This window comes from Mauremys mutica, chromosome 5 (assembly GCF_020497125.1).
Source record: "Mauremys mutica isolate MM-2020 ecotype Southern chromosome 5, ASM2049712v1, whole genome shotgun sequence".
NCBI lineage: Eukaryota > Metazoa > Chordata > Testudines > Geoemydidae > Mauremys > Mauremys mutica.
The window spans coordinates 35,945,705-35,960,885 of record NC_059076.1 but is presented as its reverse complement, the minus strand read 5'-3'; the positions used below and the strand labels follow the sequence as shown (position 1 = coordinate 35,960,885).

General features: G+C 38.6%; 1 protein-coding gene across 3 annotated transcripts in view; it reads right to left on the bottom strand.

Annotated features, from left to right (window-relative positions):
* Positions 1–15,181, bottom strand: part of TBCK (TBC1 domain containing kinase) — a 167,873-nt gene that overhangs the window by 50,391 nt on the left and 102,301 nt on the right. For all 3 annotated transcript variants that reach the window (XM_045018236.1, XM_045018237.1, XM_045018235.1), the window contains exon 23: positions 5,747–5,922. In XM_045018236.1, the coding sequence (XP_044874171.1) occupies positions 5,747–5,922 (176 nt within the window). The remainder of the gene's footprint in view (positions 1–5,746; positions 5,923–15,181) is intronic.

The window sequence follows — 15,181 nt, the reverse complement described above, 5'->3', positions numbered from 1 at the left end:
AAAAACGACAAAAGGGAAAGCAGCTGAAACTACAAAAATTTTTTTTCATTTGTGTTACATACCATAAACATTTGCTTAACTCCTTGGCACTGGTGGATTGGATGAGTCTATTGCTGGCTTTGGTCTACAGGGGAAATACAGCTTATGACATAAAAAGAATTATATAAAAATAAGAGTTCCAATATAAATTTAGTATAATCCAGAGTCCTTTAGGGGTGTGAAAGGAATTGTGGCGCAACGTCAAAGAGGCTTTTCTGATAAGGCCAGTACTTTGGCTCAGACAGTGGAACTTTTCTCAAGGTTAAGAAAAATGTCTTACTCGACTATTTCATGCATGCCTACTGATCTCTTACTTTTGGGTCTCCTTGGTTTTATAACCTCTTCACATCCCTCCACTGGCTTCCCTTCTCTTTTGCATCAAACACATGCAACTTGGCTTCAATTTCAAGGCTCTTCAGTGCTCACCTATCCCTATCTTACCTATCATCTCTCATTCACCACTGACAGGCCAACTCCTGCCTTCAATTGGCCAACGATGCCAGCCTCCATCTCTCTCTTGTTACATTTTCAAACAAGCACCTTCTGGCTTTTCCCCACTGCCCATTACACTCGGGGGAACTCCTGTAACTATCCAGAAAGCTACCTCATCGTCTCCTTAAAATCCCTCAACACTCGGTTTTGTCATGATGCCTATAACAAGCTTGACAACAGCGAGGCTGCAAGTGTGCTTTGACCACTGCCTATATGCTGACCAACAATGACTCATTGTTTTCTTGTACTCCCAGGTGTATTTGTATCCATCTGTTGTCTCTTATCTTATACTTCAATTGTAAGCTCTCTGGAGCTGGGATCCTTTTTGTTCTATGTTTGTACAACACGTAGCAGACTAGAGTTCTGGTCCATGTCCGGGTAATACAAATAAATGTATGCTAGATGCTACGATGATACAAATAATATTTCAATAACAAATGTGGTTCAGTGGTTTAAGCACTGGATGAGGAATCAAGCAGTCCCAATATCCGGTCGCGGCTCTAACAATAGTGTTCTCTGTGGCCTTGATCAAGTTACAAGATCTATGCCTCAGCTTCCCCTTCTGTAAAACAGAGAATGGAAAATTCCTTACACAATAATTTCCTTTCTGCTATCAGCATCTGCCACAATTCTGTTATTTCTGGGCTGCTCCCCAACACACTGCAGTTTCCAGAAGCAAATCAAAGCTGCAGCACAGTGTGTGCTGGCCATGTCTCCTTTGTCGCCAGATGAGTCATTCCAAAGCCGGGTGAAACTTGTAGAAATATATTTACATCATCATCAGATGCCCACTTATTAACTATGTGCAGCAGGCAACTGTCTGCATAGTAACTGTCCAAATAAAAAGCTGACCCCTTGGCTACAGAGCCATCCAGGCTGGGTAGAATTGTGGGAGATGCTGCTAGCAGAAAGGAAATTATCTGGTAAGAAATGTTTCATTCTGCAGCCCAGTGTCTGCCACAGCTCTGTTATGTCTGGGAAGTAGCAAGCAGTGAAACAGAAATAGGGAGGGATAAGGAAAAAGTAAATAGAATGAGCTAAAAAAGGAATCCCGCCCACTAAGGTTTGTCAAAAGGCAATACTGGGCCACCACCTGTAGCACCTTCCTGCCAAAAAAGGTCTCTGCAAAAGACAGGAACTCCACTTTATAGTGTCTGATACAGGGGTTAGTCAATGCCCATGGGCACTCTGCATATGTCAGTGATGGGAGCACTTGCTTGTTAATCCCATGAGGTTTCTACAGATCCCGTGGAATGTGCCTTGATTTCTTCTGGAACAGGGATACCTTATAGGCCCCCATGATGCACAGTCTGAGCCACACAGCAATGGATGGTTTGGAAGCTCCAAGTCCTTGACACTTTGGATGAAAGGAGACAAACAGTGTGCCTGACCTTCTCGTGGATTCTGTATGTTTAGTGCAATTTTTCAGTGCTCCTCTGATGCCCAAGTTGTGTCACAGCTTCTTGGTCAGAGGCTGTGGCCTGGGACAGAATGATGGAAGAATAATCTCCTGAGAGGCAATGAAAGAAGAATTAACTTTGGGAGAAGTGATTGTGGAGTTCTCAGCACCACTTCATCATTGTGGAACATGCATGGAGGACATTGCCACTCCTGATACTCGCCTCACAAATGTAATGGTGACCAGAAAACAGGTTTTGTTGGAGGGATAGAATGCCGATATTGATGTCAGAGGTCCAAAAGGGTGAGTTGTTAAGGCTTTCAACACCAATGATTAAGTGAGATATACCCAAGATCATCCTGGCAAGTGACATACACTCACACATACACTGCAGGGGAAGGCAAAAAACTCCCAAGCTCATTGCCAATCTGATGTACAGGGAAAGTCCTTCCCGACCCCCATAGAGCCATCAATTAGATCCTGAGCATGTGTGCAAGAACCAGCCAGACAAGTGCCTGAGAAAGAATGCTCAGTACCAGCTCAGAGCCCCTCTCATACACTGTCTCATCTCCAGCCATGGCCATCCCTAATGCTTCAGAAGAAGGAGATAAACAGAATTCATTGGAGCAGGGAATCCCTTCCTGACACCCGCAGGTGGCCAGATGAAGTTCTAAAGCATGAGCTTTTAGGACCAGAATACAAACCAGAAGTGAGCTCCCAGGATTGTTGACCTCTGCCCTTTACTATCACAGGCAACCTCATCATACAAGCAAACGCATAAATTTTCCCACTCTCTCTCAAAACTAAATTATGTATTTTGCCCTCACACCACCTATTGGGAGACTGTTCCAGAACTTCACCCCTCTGAAGATTAGAAAATTGTTCATGGCCAGTTTATATCCATTTGTCCTTCATCTTTCCTGGTATTTACCCTCCCTAATGTATTAACAGAGAACAATCATATCTCCTCGTAGCCTTCTTTTTGCTAGACCAAACAAGCCAATCACTTTCAGTCTCCTTTCCTAAGACAGGCCAAAAAAAATTATCAGGACACTCTTCCATAAGGTTCAAGACATCCCCCCACTCCCATCTATCCATAAGAAAAGGGGAAGGTGGCTGCACCTCCTCAGATTGGAAACAGATGTGCTACAGGAACATTTTTATTATAACAATTACACTGATGTGAAAATTACTGAAATGATCATAACTGTGTACGCTGTATGGATAAACATACCGGACAAAGCCCTGCATGAGAATAGAGCTCTGCCAGTGAACAGCAGACACTTGAGGTGAAAAAATTCAAAACAAAACCTTTTAAAAAATAAAAGGTGTCAGATCATTGCCATCTCAGAAAAAAGAAAAGGACTGTTAGGACAACATTTCCTTTGGAGGTGCAAGTCTCTACGTCCTTTATTCTTGGGAAGCAACCAGTTGTGGTTACTGAACAGAGAACAAAAAAGACATTGTGTCTAGCAGAATAGGGAAAGGGGACACAGGTTATTTGCACATTACTGAGTCCTGGACTTTTGAGTATGTCGTGTTTTAAGACTGTTGGGCCCTGAACGTCTTCTAGACTATTCAGTCCAGTCCCTGTCTTTAAAACCCTGCTAGCTCAAGTGAGGACCACTAACACAGCCATCTTGATATTTCAGAAATAAAGAGTTACCATACTTAGGAGCTCATATATATTACAAGCAAGTGCCCAAAACACACGGATATGACTCCACAGCCAAATATTTCATGACCTGAGCAGGGGACGAATTCTTCAACTTGAAGCAGGTCCCACGACTATGGTATACTAAGCACTTGTCCATCTCAGAGCAGAGGAGTGGACAAAATGAAGAAATGTGGACTTTTAAAGTAGTGCTGCCAGGCCTAGGGAAAAACCAGCTTGAAGAAACTGGAAGCCTACTGGTATTTGTACCCTAATCCCAACTGTAGCCTTAATAATTATAATGAAAAATAAGCAGCAGGAGCTTCTGTTTTTAAATTAAGATATTACCGTGAAAGATTATAGTCCACAACGGCTAAGCCAGCGTGTAGCTCCTCTTTAGTTTTTTTATATTTTGCTTTTCACTTTTGTAAAGAGATTACATAAGTCCCATCCTTCATTTTTGTATTACAATGTAAAACAAAGATACTGAAATATTGGTGCTTGTCAGAGGATGATAAGGAGGTTGAAAAGCCTATTTGTCATAGCAAGGTACATTTAAGCCACACATTTCATTGCCTTGATTTCTCAATGGTTAAGAAGGAACAGATGGAAGCAACTCTAATGACCTAACATAACTTACTGAAGAATAATGCACTTTGTGTAAGCATCTCTCTTGCAATTGCAATGCCAGCTCTGCAAACATTCTGATTCAAGATGGGACAGGTACAAATTATTTAAAATCTTTTGCAAAATAAAAACAGGAGATTTGAGCATTTGCTGAGGAAGGAAAGTTTAAAATAGCCCAATGTCCTTAATCTAAGGTAGCATATTTGACAATGAAATAACTATTAGGCTAGAGTAACAGAAGCTACAAGGGGACATCTGGAAATTATTTTTGCCAAGCAAAATTGCTACAGAGTACAGATCTATTCTTTGTGAAAAAATTTCACTGGTAACAGAAAACACAAGGACTCATTCACATACTATTACCCAAGATCTGCTCACTTACAAGATTTGAACAACAACTGTAACATGACATGCCAGATGGAAAAAGCATTCAGAAGTGACCACAGCCTGTCTTGCATTAGTGCAAAGTTTCCTGACCCTCTCCAGGAAACTTTACTCCCTTCACTATTCTTCTTCAGTAGCAAGACCTTGCTCATAGTCCTGCAGCCAGGCCCTTGATAATCCTCTGTTATGGAAATAAAATGCTTTACAGAGCCGAAAGAGTGGAGATGGGGTAGGAGGTAGTCCTGGCACAAGATAAAATAATTTTACTGGCACATTCCTTACAGCAGCTTTAGGATCAAAATGGTACTGAAACAAAAATTAAAAGATCACACTGATATTAAAACCAGAGCAAAAATCAGAAGGTTCAACATGTACAGGTGGGGAGGAAGGCACTGCCTCCCCCAAGGAGCTGTTCTTTCATTCACTGCAATAAACTGTTCCTCAAAACAAAACACACCCCTCAACCTTCAACAGTTCCAGGTGTTTGGAGCAGCGGTTGCAGGCAGGACAGCCAGCCCCACAGATCTAGCACAAGAGCAGGCTGACTTAGGTCATATGTATTGGAGATCTCAGGCTCTACTCCTAGCTCTTCTTGAAGTGAATTTGCGCAACTTCTGCATTACCATATTTGAAAAATGTGCTGGAATTACACTTGGTTGCCTTGTAGTGAAGGCCATGAGGTCTTACTCATTATGTAGGACATGAAGTACATAGAAATATAGGCAGCAGGTACATGAGGACTTTGAAACTAAAAGCCATGATTGGAGTGGGAAAAATCACATAGCAAAGGTATAAAAGCATTATTGTCAGTTGGTTAGGATAATCGGCGCAACTCATTTCTAGTTTCACTAACTCACAAGTTGTAATATTGCCAGTCTTGTCTGATGAACATAAGACCTTCATAACACACCTTTTCCAGAAAACCTGTTTTAGAAAGATCTAAGGCATTTTAAAACATTACTGTAAATTTAAAGAGCTAACAACATACATGTTTAGTAATGAATAATAATAAAGTATTGCCCTAAAAGAAGCCAAACCTGAATTACAATATAACAGAGGTGTGATTTTCTTCATAAAGTTTTTCTAGCATTACCCTTAACACTACATGCTTTTCTGGAGAAGACAGGAAAGCATAATCCTAAAACACTCACCAGGTCACTTTTAGGTGCATCCTGATAATCTGCTGTGAAGCAGGACATTGAACCTCTTGAGCCATTGCCGTCACTGGCTTGCTTTGGAGGCTGTGCATGTTGCCTGTATGTTGCACTCTTAGGGGTCCAGCAAAAAAGGTTGACTGATTCACGGACGCAACGTTCAATGTCGATTTCTGACCAAGGATTGAAAAACAAGCAGAAACCCAGATGTGAAAGTTAGTAAAATCAGTTAGACCAGTGAAACGACTCCTGAAAAAATATCTTCAATTTTTAGTAACCATTTAGTTAATTCAAGAGACATCCAAGAGACTTTACAGACAAATTATATAGAGATTCATTTTATTAACCACTGAAATGCAGCCACCTCGGGAATGTAGTGGCAGCAAAGTTACATTATACAACTGTTTAAGACAGGAAGTGAAAAAATACCATAACCAACTGAAGCTATAGGGTTATTTTAGTAGATAAATTTAATTATTTATATAGTAAAGGTACTTCAGTAAAATTGTTGGCATACTGTAAGCCAAAACGCTCTTACATGTAGATGTACAATGGAAAGCAAGTCAAGTAACAGCTATTTACATGATGCATGAACTTTCAGCTGGTCCAAAAATCAATGCCCTCTATGCTATGGTTACAGTTGCTAAAAGCTATTACTTCCCAGATTGAAAGAGTCCAGTGTAACAAATTTACTGAATTTGAACTTTGTGTTGCCTGCTATTTTTGACAAAACTATATGCTATCTGTCTACTGGAAAACAGGAAATCTCAACATTATTTTGTGCTTGATTGCACACAAAATGGATTTGTCTTAGTCTTACTTTGAATTCAATCCAAAAATGGCTGCAGCTCAGAGGACAGCATGCTGGCTGAAGTACATGACACGACATTACTGAACTTGGGAATGTTTTAAAATATAAAATAAACTATCACCAGTTGCAAATTATCAAAGAAGAATGAAGAAATGTGTAACCAAAAGTGATCCTATGATAAACATTATTTCAGAAGTAATAACATCAAGGCTATGTATATTTTGAAACCAAGGGTGTTGCGGTTCTGACCAAAGCAGTTAATAAGAATACATGGTTTCTTGAGCACAGCAAAAGGACCAGTTGATTTGTTTCACCTGACCTTCAGTCTCATAAATGGGACAAATACACAAGTGTGTAGAATTACCCTAACCTGCATCTTATGACAGTGCACAAGGCACGACATAACCAGCACTGGATGGATCAGTTCTAGATATCTCTGGGACGGATAGCAATTCATTATGACACTACCAAGTTTAGGGTGGAACATAAGGTAGAATATTTCAGTTAGACAGGACTACTTACTTCAATTTCTTTGATGTTTAAAGAGAAAGACTTGGTCTATTCAGGAAGCCATCCTTATTTGGAAAAAGCACTTAACATTTAAGCACACGCTTAAGTCACCTTAAAGTCACTGTGCTTAAATGCTTTCTTGACAGAGGGGCTTAATGAGTACAGGCTGGGAGCTAAGAACTCCTGAGTTCTAATGACAGCACTAGCAAGCCTCCTGCTGTGGCCATGGATAAAATCACAGCCTCCCTGCTTCCAACTCAAGGGTATTCATGCAGGATTATACTTCTCAGGAGTATTATATGGCAAGTTCTTTGACAACGAGATGTGCTCTTTTATATGATGTATTACTAGTCAATGTAATTACTAATTTTTCATTTTACAGGTGACTTGGTAAAAAGTTTCTGTTTACTAATATTTTCCAGGAAAATCTGAGACAGTGGCAAAACTAATGCAGGCTTTCTGATTTAAGCAAAGTTTGCTAAACTGCACCAATTCTATGGCTCAGAATATAGGTTCCAAGGCTTTGATATTACACAGATTTGCTCACATTTTAAAAGGCTCAGTTTATTTGTATAGATATGAGAACTTCAACTAAATTCTCTGACATGTTTACAACTTCTTATTTTTCTGTAGGGAGACAGTTCCAGCCTGATACTATCATGATTTATATCCCCTACAACTGGGATTCTTGGCATATTTTACACAGCTGCTAGGAAAATTTCAGCAATACTTGTGTGTGAAGGGAGATAAAAGTAGGATGCCTTAGCAAGTTTAAAAAGGCATCTGAGCACCTCCACCTCTATCAGTGCCCAAGTAAAACTGAGAAAACTGTGGGAGGACATAAGAGTCTACACATACCTGAAAGTTGTTAAAACAAGAAAGTCAAGGAAGGAGAGGAATTATCTAGGTAAGTACATGCAGACATGTGATAGGTAAAGGCAGGAATGAGGTGAAATTAAGAAAGTAAATATTTAGACAGAATATCAAGAAAGTTTTCCTGAAAATGAGATCTCACAGGCTAGCTAGTCGTTGCCATTTTTAACCCAACAAAAGGCTAACAGTAAGGTTCCCCGGTAAGACTGGTGTTTAATATTTTAACAATGTTCTAGAAAAAGAGTGACCAGTGAGGAGGGAAAATCAGTTGGTCAGTCAAGACTAGAGAAGACTATCAGTGGGCAGCCTGGTGGCAAATGACATTCAGTAGTGACAAACAGAAGGTAATGCACACTGGAAGGAATAATCTGAACTATACACATACCTGACGGAACTCCAGATCAATGGCAACCACTCAGGGAAAAGACATGGGTGCCCCTATAGATTGTTTGATCAAAATCTCTGCTCACTGTTTAGTGGCAATCAAAGACAATCCACAAAATGTTAGCTTGCTTACAGAATTGGAGATAAAATAGTATAATGCCATTATACAAATAAATGCTACACCCTCATCTGGAAAAATCTATTTAGATGTGGTCACTTTATCTTAAAAAAAGAGACAGAAAGAGAAGTGGGTCAGAGGTGGGTAACAAGAATGATTAGACGCACGGAGAGACATTCATACGGAGACCAACAAAGGTGAGAAAGCGGGCCATGATAACTATTTCTAAAAGAAAGAAACTGGAAGACATCTGGTAAAAAGATGTATTTTGATAGAATACATAACTCACAAATGGAACTCAATGCCACTAGATACCCTGAGGCTGAAAAGCTTCAAAACCAGGCCTGGACATTTATATGGATACTACAAAAATTCACAGTTGTATTAGAAAAGCTAAAACAGTTCTAAGGAATATTATTTACTCTCATAGTTCAGGATACAAGCCAACTATTAGCTTACAGATGTTTTGCTGAAACCATAAACCATAACAGTGAATTTTAACTGGTTTGTAATATCAAAAATCTGAGAACAATTTACAGCCTTTCAGTCAATTCACTGGTATCCACTGGTATTTTCATGGAATGGAAAAAAAAGTGCTCTGTTCTTTTCAATTATGTGATATATAAATATCAAAATAAAGCATGCAAAAACTGATGGTAAGATGAATATTTACCACTGACATGAGACACAATAGTACAGGTAGTATGAGTATTTATTTAGTTGCTTTTTAAAAAGCAATTGGGTATTTATTTTAGTACAGTAGAATTTTAAACTTTAATTTTAGGGAATTAAAAAAAGACATTAACTTGGTGAAATTCAGACACAGAATACTTGTTAACGATACAGTATTAATATTTATTATCTCTGAGAAATCTTCAAACCTTATTTATCCTCTGCTTTGCATTTTGTTGTTCTTACAGGTTAACCACAGTTGTTTTCAGTCACTGTATGTATATGGCTTCACAACCTTTCTAGTTAAGTACAGTTTTGTTTGTTTGTACTGTTTCTGTTCTGTCTTACACAGCAAGAGCTTGGAATTACACTGATACAGACCTGGATATTCCCTTTTCCACTCCTTTTCCAATATTTGATGTTTTTGAAAGGCTTTTGATTTCTCTTTTAGATACTGGCCTCTCATTTTAATACTTTTACATTTTGCATAAATATACAGTTCATCACTCTGGAAGTCAGAACATGTATAAAGATGCCAAATGTTTGGTGCTCCAGAGATAGTAAAATTGTTCCCACTTTGCAGTAATATTTTGTTTTAGAACTAAGAAATATTTACACCATTCTTCACATTCACACCACTCCACATGAAAAATATACTGCTAAAGCTGGCATGCCAAAAATGTGATGTACATTAGCAACTGAGTTCTGGATCATGAGCAGACACAGAGATCACTTCCCAACTATGTCTGACTGCTTGGTGCTAGCAGACACACTGTATGTGTCATTTTAAAGAACCTATGCCCTTCTGAGAGCAGAGCTGTTGTAAAATTGAAGGCAGTGTCACTTCCCAAGAAGTGATCAGAGGTGCATAGGGAGGGCAGAGCTAGAGGGTCAGAAAAAAAGAGAGCTGTGTGCAGGTGCATGAATACTACTTGAACATGCATGCTCACAGAAGTGTATAGGGGTTGTGTTTTGTAGGACTAGCATAATTTCAAATGTGTGCTTTTTGTTTTTAAAAATGATTGCTAATGCAGTTAATGAAAACTGTTTGTAAACTTGACAACATTCCATTGTGAGGAATTTTAAACCTGCATGAAAATATTTGACATTTGGGCTGAGATTTTCAAAAGTGACAAGTGATTTTGGTTGCCTCCATATTTGGTGTCCGTCTGGAGACATCTGTTTATCAGAGAGTGCAAAACACCCACTCTCTGAAAACTGAGCCCTTAGAAGAAGTCTCAAAAGATGAGCATCTAAAAATTGAGGCAACCAAAAAATCACTAGTCACTTTTGGAAATCTTGGCCCTGAGCAATGGTGTTCTCCTCCCTACATTTTAATTTTTTACCAAAATGCAGCAACCTTCTAGCAAAAAACTCAACTGCACAGACTAGGTAAGCCACTACTCTACATTAAAAACTTTGTCTCCTATTACTAGGAGATATTATGTAATATTATGTAAATAATATTTACATTTATAAAAATAATTTGGTCATTAAAAGAGACAGAACTTTTTGTGTGCTGCTAACATTATATGACAAATGTCATTCCCACTTCCAAATATAAATGATCTAACATACACAAAGGGCTTTTTGCTATACATTAAAAAAATACTAAGCCCACAAAAATATTTTATATTTCCGAACCTTATTTTACGATTTTGTTCCCCTTTTGAACCTTATATGCTGAATTCTCCTCTCCAGGCATAACTACTGCCTCCTTCCTGTCAACACAATCAATCTGAAGCGAGAAGGATGCCTCGGTGTGACGAATGGGTGATATGGACATGGCTAGTTTTTATGAATATGTCTTTAGTAAATATTATCTCAGAAAGAGCAGAGCACATTTAGGGCATTCTGTCAAAGAAGATGGATGGCTTTTCACCTCTATCAGGATGTAAGAAAACAACGAGAAGTCTGGTGGCACTTAAAGACTAACAGATTTAAGAATGTAAGGATGTAAGAACTTTCTTTCACAAATCAAAACATTAATCGTCATATTTTTGGAGCAAAATTAAAATATAACCTCAAGCTTTCTCCCTTAGCTGCTCCTCTTTAGGCTGGAAAGTTGCTAAAGGCTACTGTGTACCATTAAATATACCTAGTTAATACATTTATTTCCTGAAGGTTTAATGAGCTGGATAAACAAATCTTTTAAGTAAACACTGGCAAGTTAGCTGCTATATTTTCTAACAAAGCCAATCATTAATCTCTCTAGGTTGATAAAGTCTGGAAGGCATGGATGACATGCATTGCTGCCCTAACTCAAAACCCTGTCATTAATGTAACTCCATCCAATAAGCCATATATTCTGTTCGCAAACTAAAGTCTTAAAAGCTTGTGAAAAATAACTGATATCAGTAATGCAACATGGACTTTATGGAATATCTGAGATTCAGTACAATACAGCAACCTTTCTAAATCCTGGACTGTCTGCATTTTGAGTGGATGTCAAAAAACACAAAGCACCAACTTAAGAGAACATGCCTGGGACAACTGCACTTGGAAGGTTTTTTGGTTTTAACTGTTCACAGAAAAAGTGTGCTGAACAAACAATTACTGAAGCAAATCCTGACATAAATGGTATTTATTTAGTGAAGAATTATACTGAATAGGTCTTTGTGCACAATTTAATCCATCTCAGAAACTTTTTCCTTTGGGAAGAGGACACAGATGTCAAGAAGTAGTGTGGACAAGATCAATTGCATCTACTTATTTTGGAGAAAAGCTAAGGTTAAGATTGTGGTTTGACCTCTCTCTCACAAGCATTCTATTACTGTCCTGCCCCCATCCCCCCCGCACACCCACAAACACCTAACACTTATGTGGCCAAGGACACCACCAGGCTGCAAGCAAAGGAGTTGAACAGGTCAGACAGCTTGATCTTGTGACCTTTCTGTAGAGATGACAGCACAGAGATAAAAGATTAAAAGCTACCTATATATGCCATACAAAAATACTAAGGTACCATGATGAAAGGGACACAATCAATTTAAAACAAAATCACATTTCTGTCTGATATTTCTTTACTCATTATTATTGCTAATAATGCTTGAGGACTGTAACTGAAAGGCCAGAGAAAAACAATGTCCTCTTTTATTAAGTTTACTTTCTGCATTTGGGAACATATTGTGTTCTGTCTCCACTGCTTTGTTAATCATCATTTGCTCTTCATCTCTCATGGCCTGGCATGATGACATAATTCTCATGCATCATGGATAAAAGTTGTCACCAGACTTACTCCTTTTTTTTTGTTTGTTTTTTAACTCTCTCACTCTGGCTGGTAAGTGAGGATGGGATCTGAGCTTAAAGATATACTCAGATTCTTAGCTGCATATAGAATGCTCAGTTCTGGACTGTTGTGAGGGAAGAGTAATATTCTTTTTCCTTAAGGAGCCACCAGTCTTTCTGTCTACAACATCGGGAGAAGAGGAATTGCTTTTTTTTTTTAAATGGGAATAGATGATTAGTTGAACCCAGAAACAACAAAGGAATCAACCATAGGATTGTGCCCCCAGCATATTATAAATTGTCCAGAAATGAACACAGTTCAAAGGCTGGTTGTGGCAAAAAAAATTATATCTGGATGTTTCTGGGTACAGACCCTTGGGAAGTGACGGCCTGATGGACTGGGAATAGTTTCTCCAGGGGGGCCCTTTGGATTTACCTGGTGGGTGTTAAAAAGAGTTAATAAAGGTAGGCTATATCTTCATATTTAAATATTCTCACTGACTTTTGGGAGTCTGCAGGCTCCACAGGTGCATCTCAGAAACTGCCCTCCTTCTTGGAAAGGAATGGAGAAAAAAATCCAGACTAACTGTTCTTGTGTGTGGAAATCTGTAAATTCTAAATATTAAATGAGGCTTACTTCAGCTATTAGCCATCAGGACATTCTACTTCCCCCAACTCTACTCTGCATAGAGGCCCCCCATCAGGAGTGTGCTTGGTTTCAAAGCTCATCATGCCTATCACAAAGATCATGCCAGCCAGACATCAGGTCTCTAGCCGAAGACAAGTAGGGGCTGCAATACCACTGGTATTGGTCATCTGAGCTGTGGCATGGATCCTACATGGAGGGACAGTAGTCTTAGTGCATAATTGGGAAGAAGGCTCAGGAGAATCCAGCTGGCTGGAAGTCTTCCCAGATCAGTCCAAATCCTTGCAGGCCAAACCAATCATTGAGGCTCTGCATTTTAGGGCTTTTTTTTCTGGTGCGCTGTTCAGCCCGATTGCTGAATTAAAAGAAGTGAAGGCGTTTAGAACTAGTTCTCTCTCTGAGGCAGAAAAATAATTGAGCTAAAAATTAGGATGTAGGGCCACAATGAGCACACCAAAATCTTCAACCTCTGATTTGTTTTGCTGCCAGATGCTATACTGAGAATGGAGATGGCAACTCAGGCATTAGGAATCAAGTTACAGATGAAAATATTAGTCTAAAAAGTACACCATTAAAAACATATCTGTCATAATAGTAGCTGAAACAGATGATCATTTATTCTTTATCTATCACAATGTTATTTTAGGGTGGGTTACTAGCAGATAAGTTTATGTTTATTCTTTTTCTTCCTAGCCTAACTGATTGCTGAAGTTGTTTGCTAAAACTACTATAATCTTACTAGTTAGATATAACGGTTTTAGAAGGCAGTAGGCTAGGAAAATGTTGAGATTAGGTAGAAATCACCTTCATATAAAGATACTTTGCTTTTTTAATTCTCAAAATGTTTTCCAAATAGGTACATCACATATAGCTGCAAGTTCATATATACATTTGTGCACAATGGAGAAACAAATAAAAAAAGAAGCAATCAGTACACATTTAATTGAATATAGTACAACATATGGCTATATGAACAGTGTGCAAAACACTATTAATTTCAATTCAATTTTGCATGCCAACATTTTTAATAACTTTTCTTTCGTTACTGCCATTGTGTCAGCAGTTCCTTGAACTATCTGTAGTAAGGATACAACATAAATTACTTAAACTGAAAAAAGTATGTCTAAGAGTACTAATATCATGACACAAAATACTATTTAAAAGCTGGTTTTTGATCATTTAATGAATAGCATATCAAATCAGAGGGATCCATGGAGCCAACAATTATTTGTTATGCTTTCAAAACATTTTAACGCCTGTGTATAATTCTTAAAATGAGAAATTAAATACCACCATCTGGCATGTTCATAGAATAAGAAATGCAGGGCTGGAAGGGACCTTTAGAAGTCACCAACTCTAGCTTCCTGTGCTGTGGCAGCATCAAGTAAACCTAGATCATCCTTGACAGGTGTTCGTCTAACTTGTTCTTAAAAACCTCCAATGATGGGGATTCCACAACCCTCCTTAGAAGCCTATTCCAGAGCTCAACTACCCTTATAGTTAGAAAGTTTTTCCAAATACCTAACCTAAATCTCCCTTGTTGCAGATTAAGCCTATCTTCGGTGCACCTGGAAAACACTTGATTACCTCCTCTTTATATTTGAATACTGTTTTCTGGTGTCCCCTAAATTTATTTTTCTCAAGACTAAACATGCCCAGTTTTTTTAACCTTTCCTCATACAGGTTTTCTTAACCTTTTATCAATTTTGTTGCTCTCCTCTCTCCAATTTGTCCACATCTTTCCTAAAGTGTGGCACCCAGAATTGGACACAGTACTCCAGCTGAGGCCTGACCAGTGCTAAATACAGTAGGATAATTACCTCCTGTGTCCTATTAACATACCTCAAAATAATGGTTTGCCTTTTATGCAACTGCATTACAATGTTGACTCATATTCAATTTGTGATCTACTATAGCCCTCAGATCTTTTTCAGCAGTATTATTGCCCAGCCAGTTATTCACCATTTTGGAATTGTTCATTTCCTTTTTAAGTGAAGTACTTTGCACTTGTCTTCACTGAATTTCTTTGTTGATTTCAGAACAATTCTACAATTTGTCAAGGTTGTTTTGAATTCTAATCCTGTGCTCCAAAGTGCTTGCAACCCCTCCAAGCTTGGTGTCATCTGCAGATTTTATAAGCATACTGTCCACTCTATTATCCGAATCATTAATTAAAATACAGAATTAACT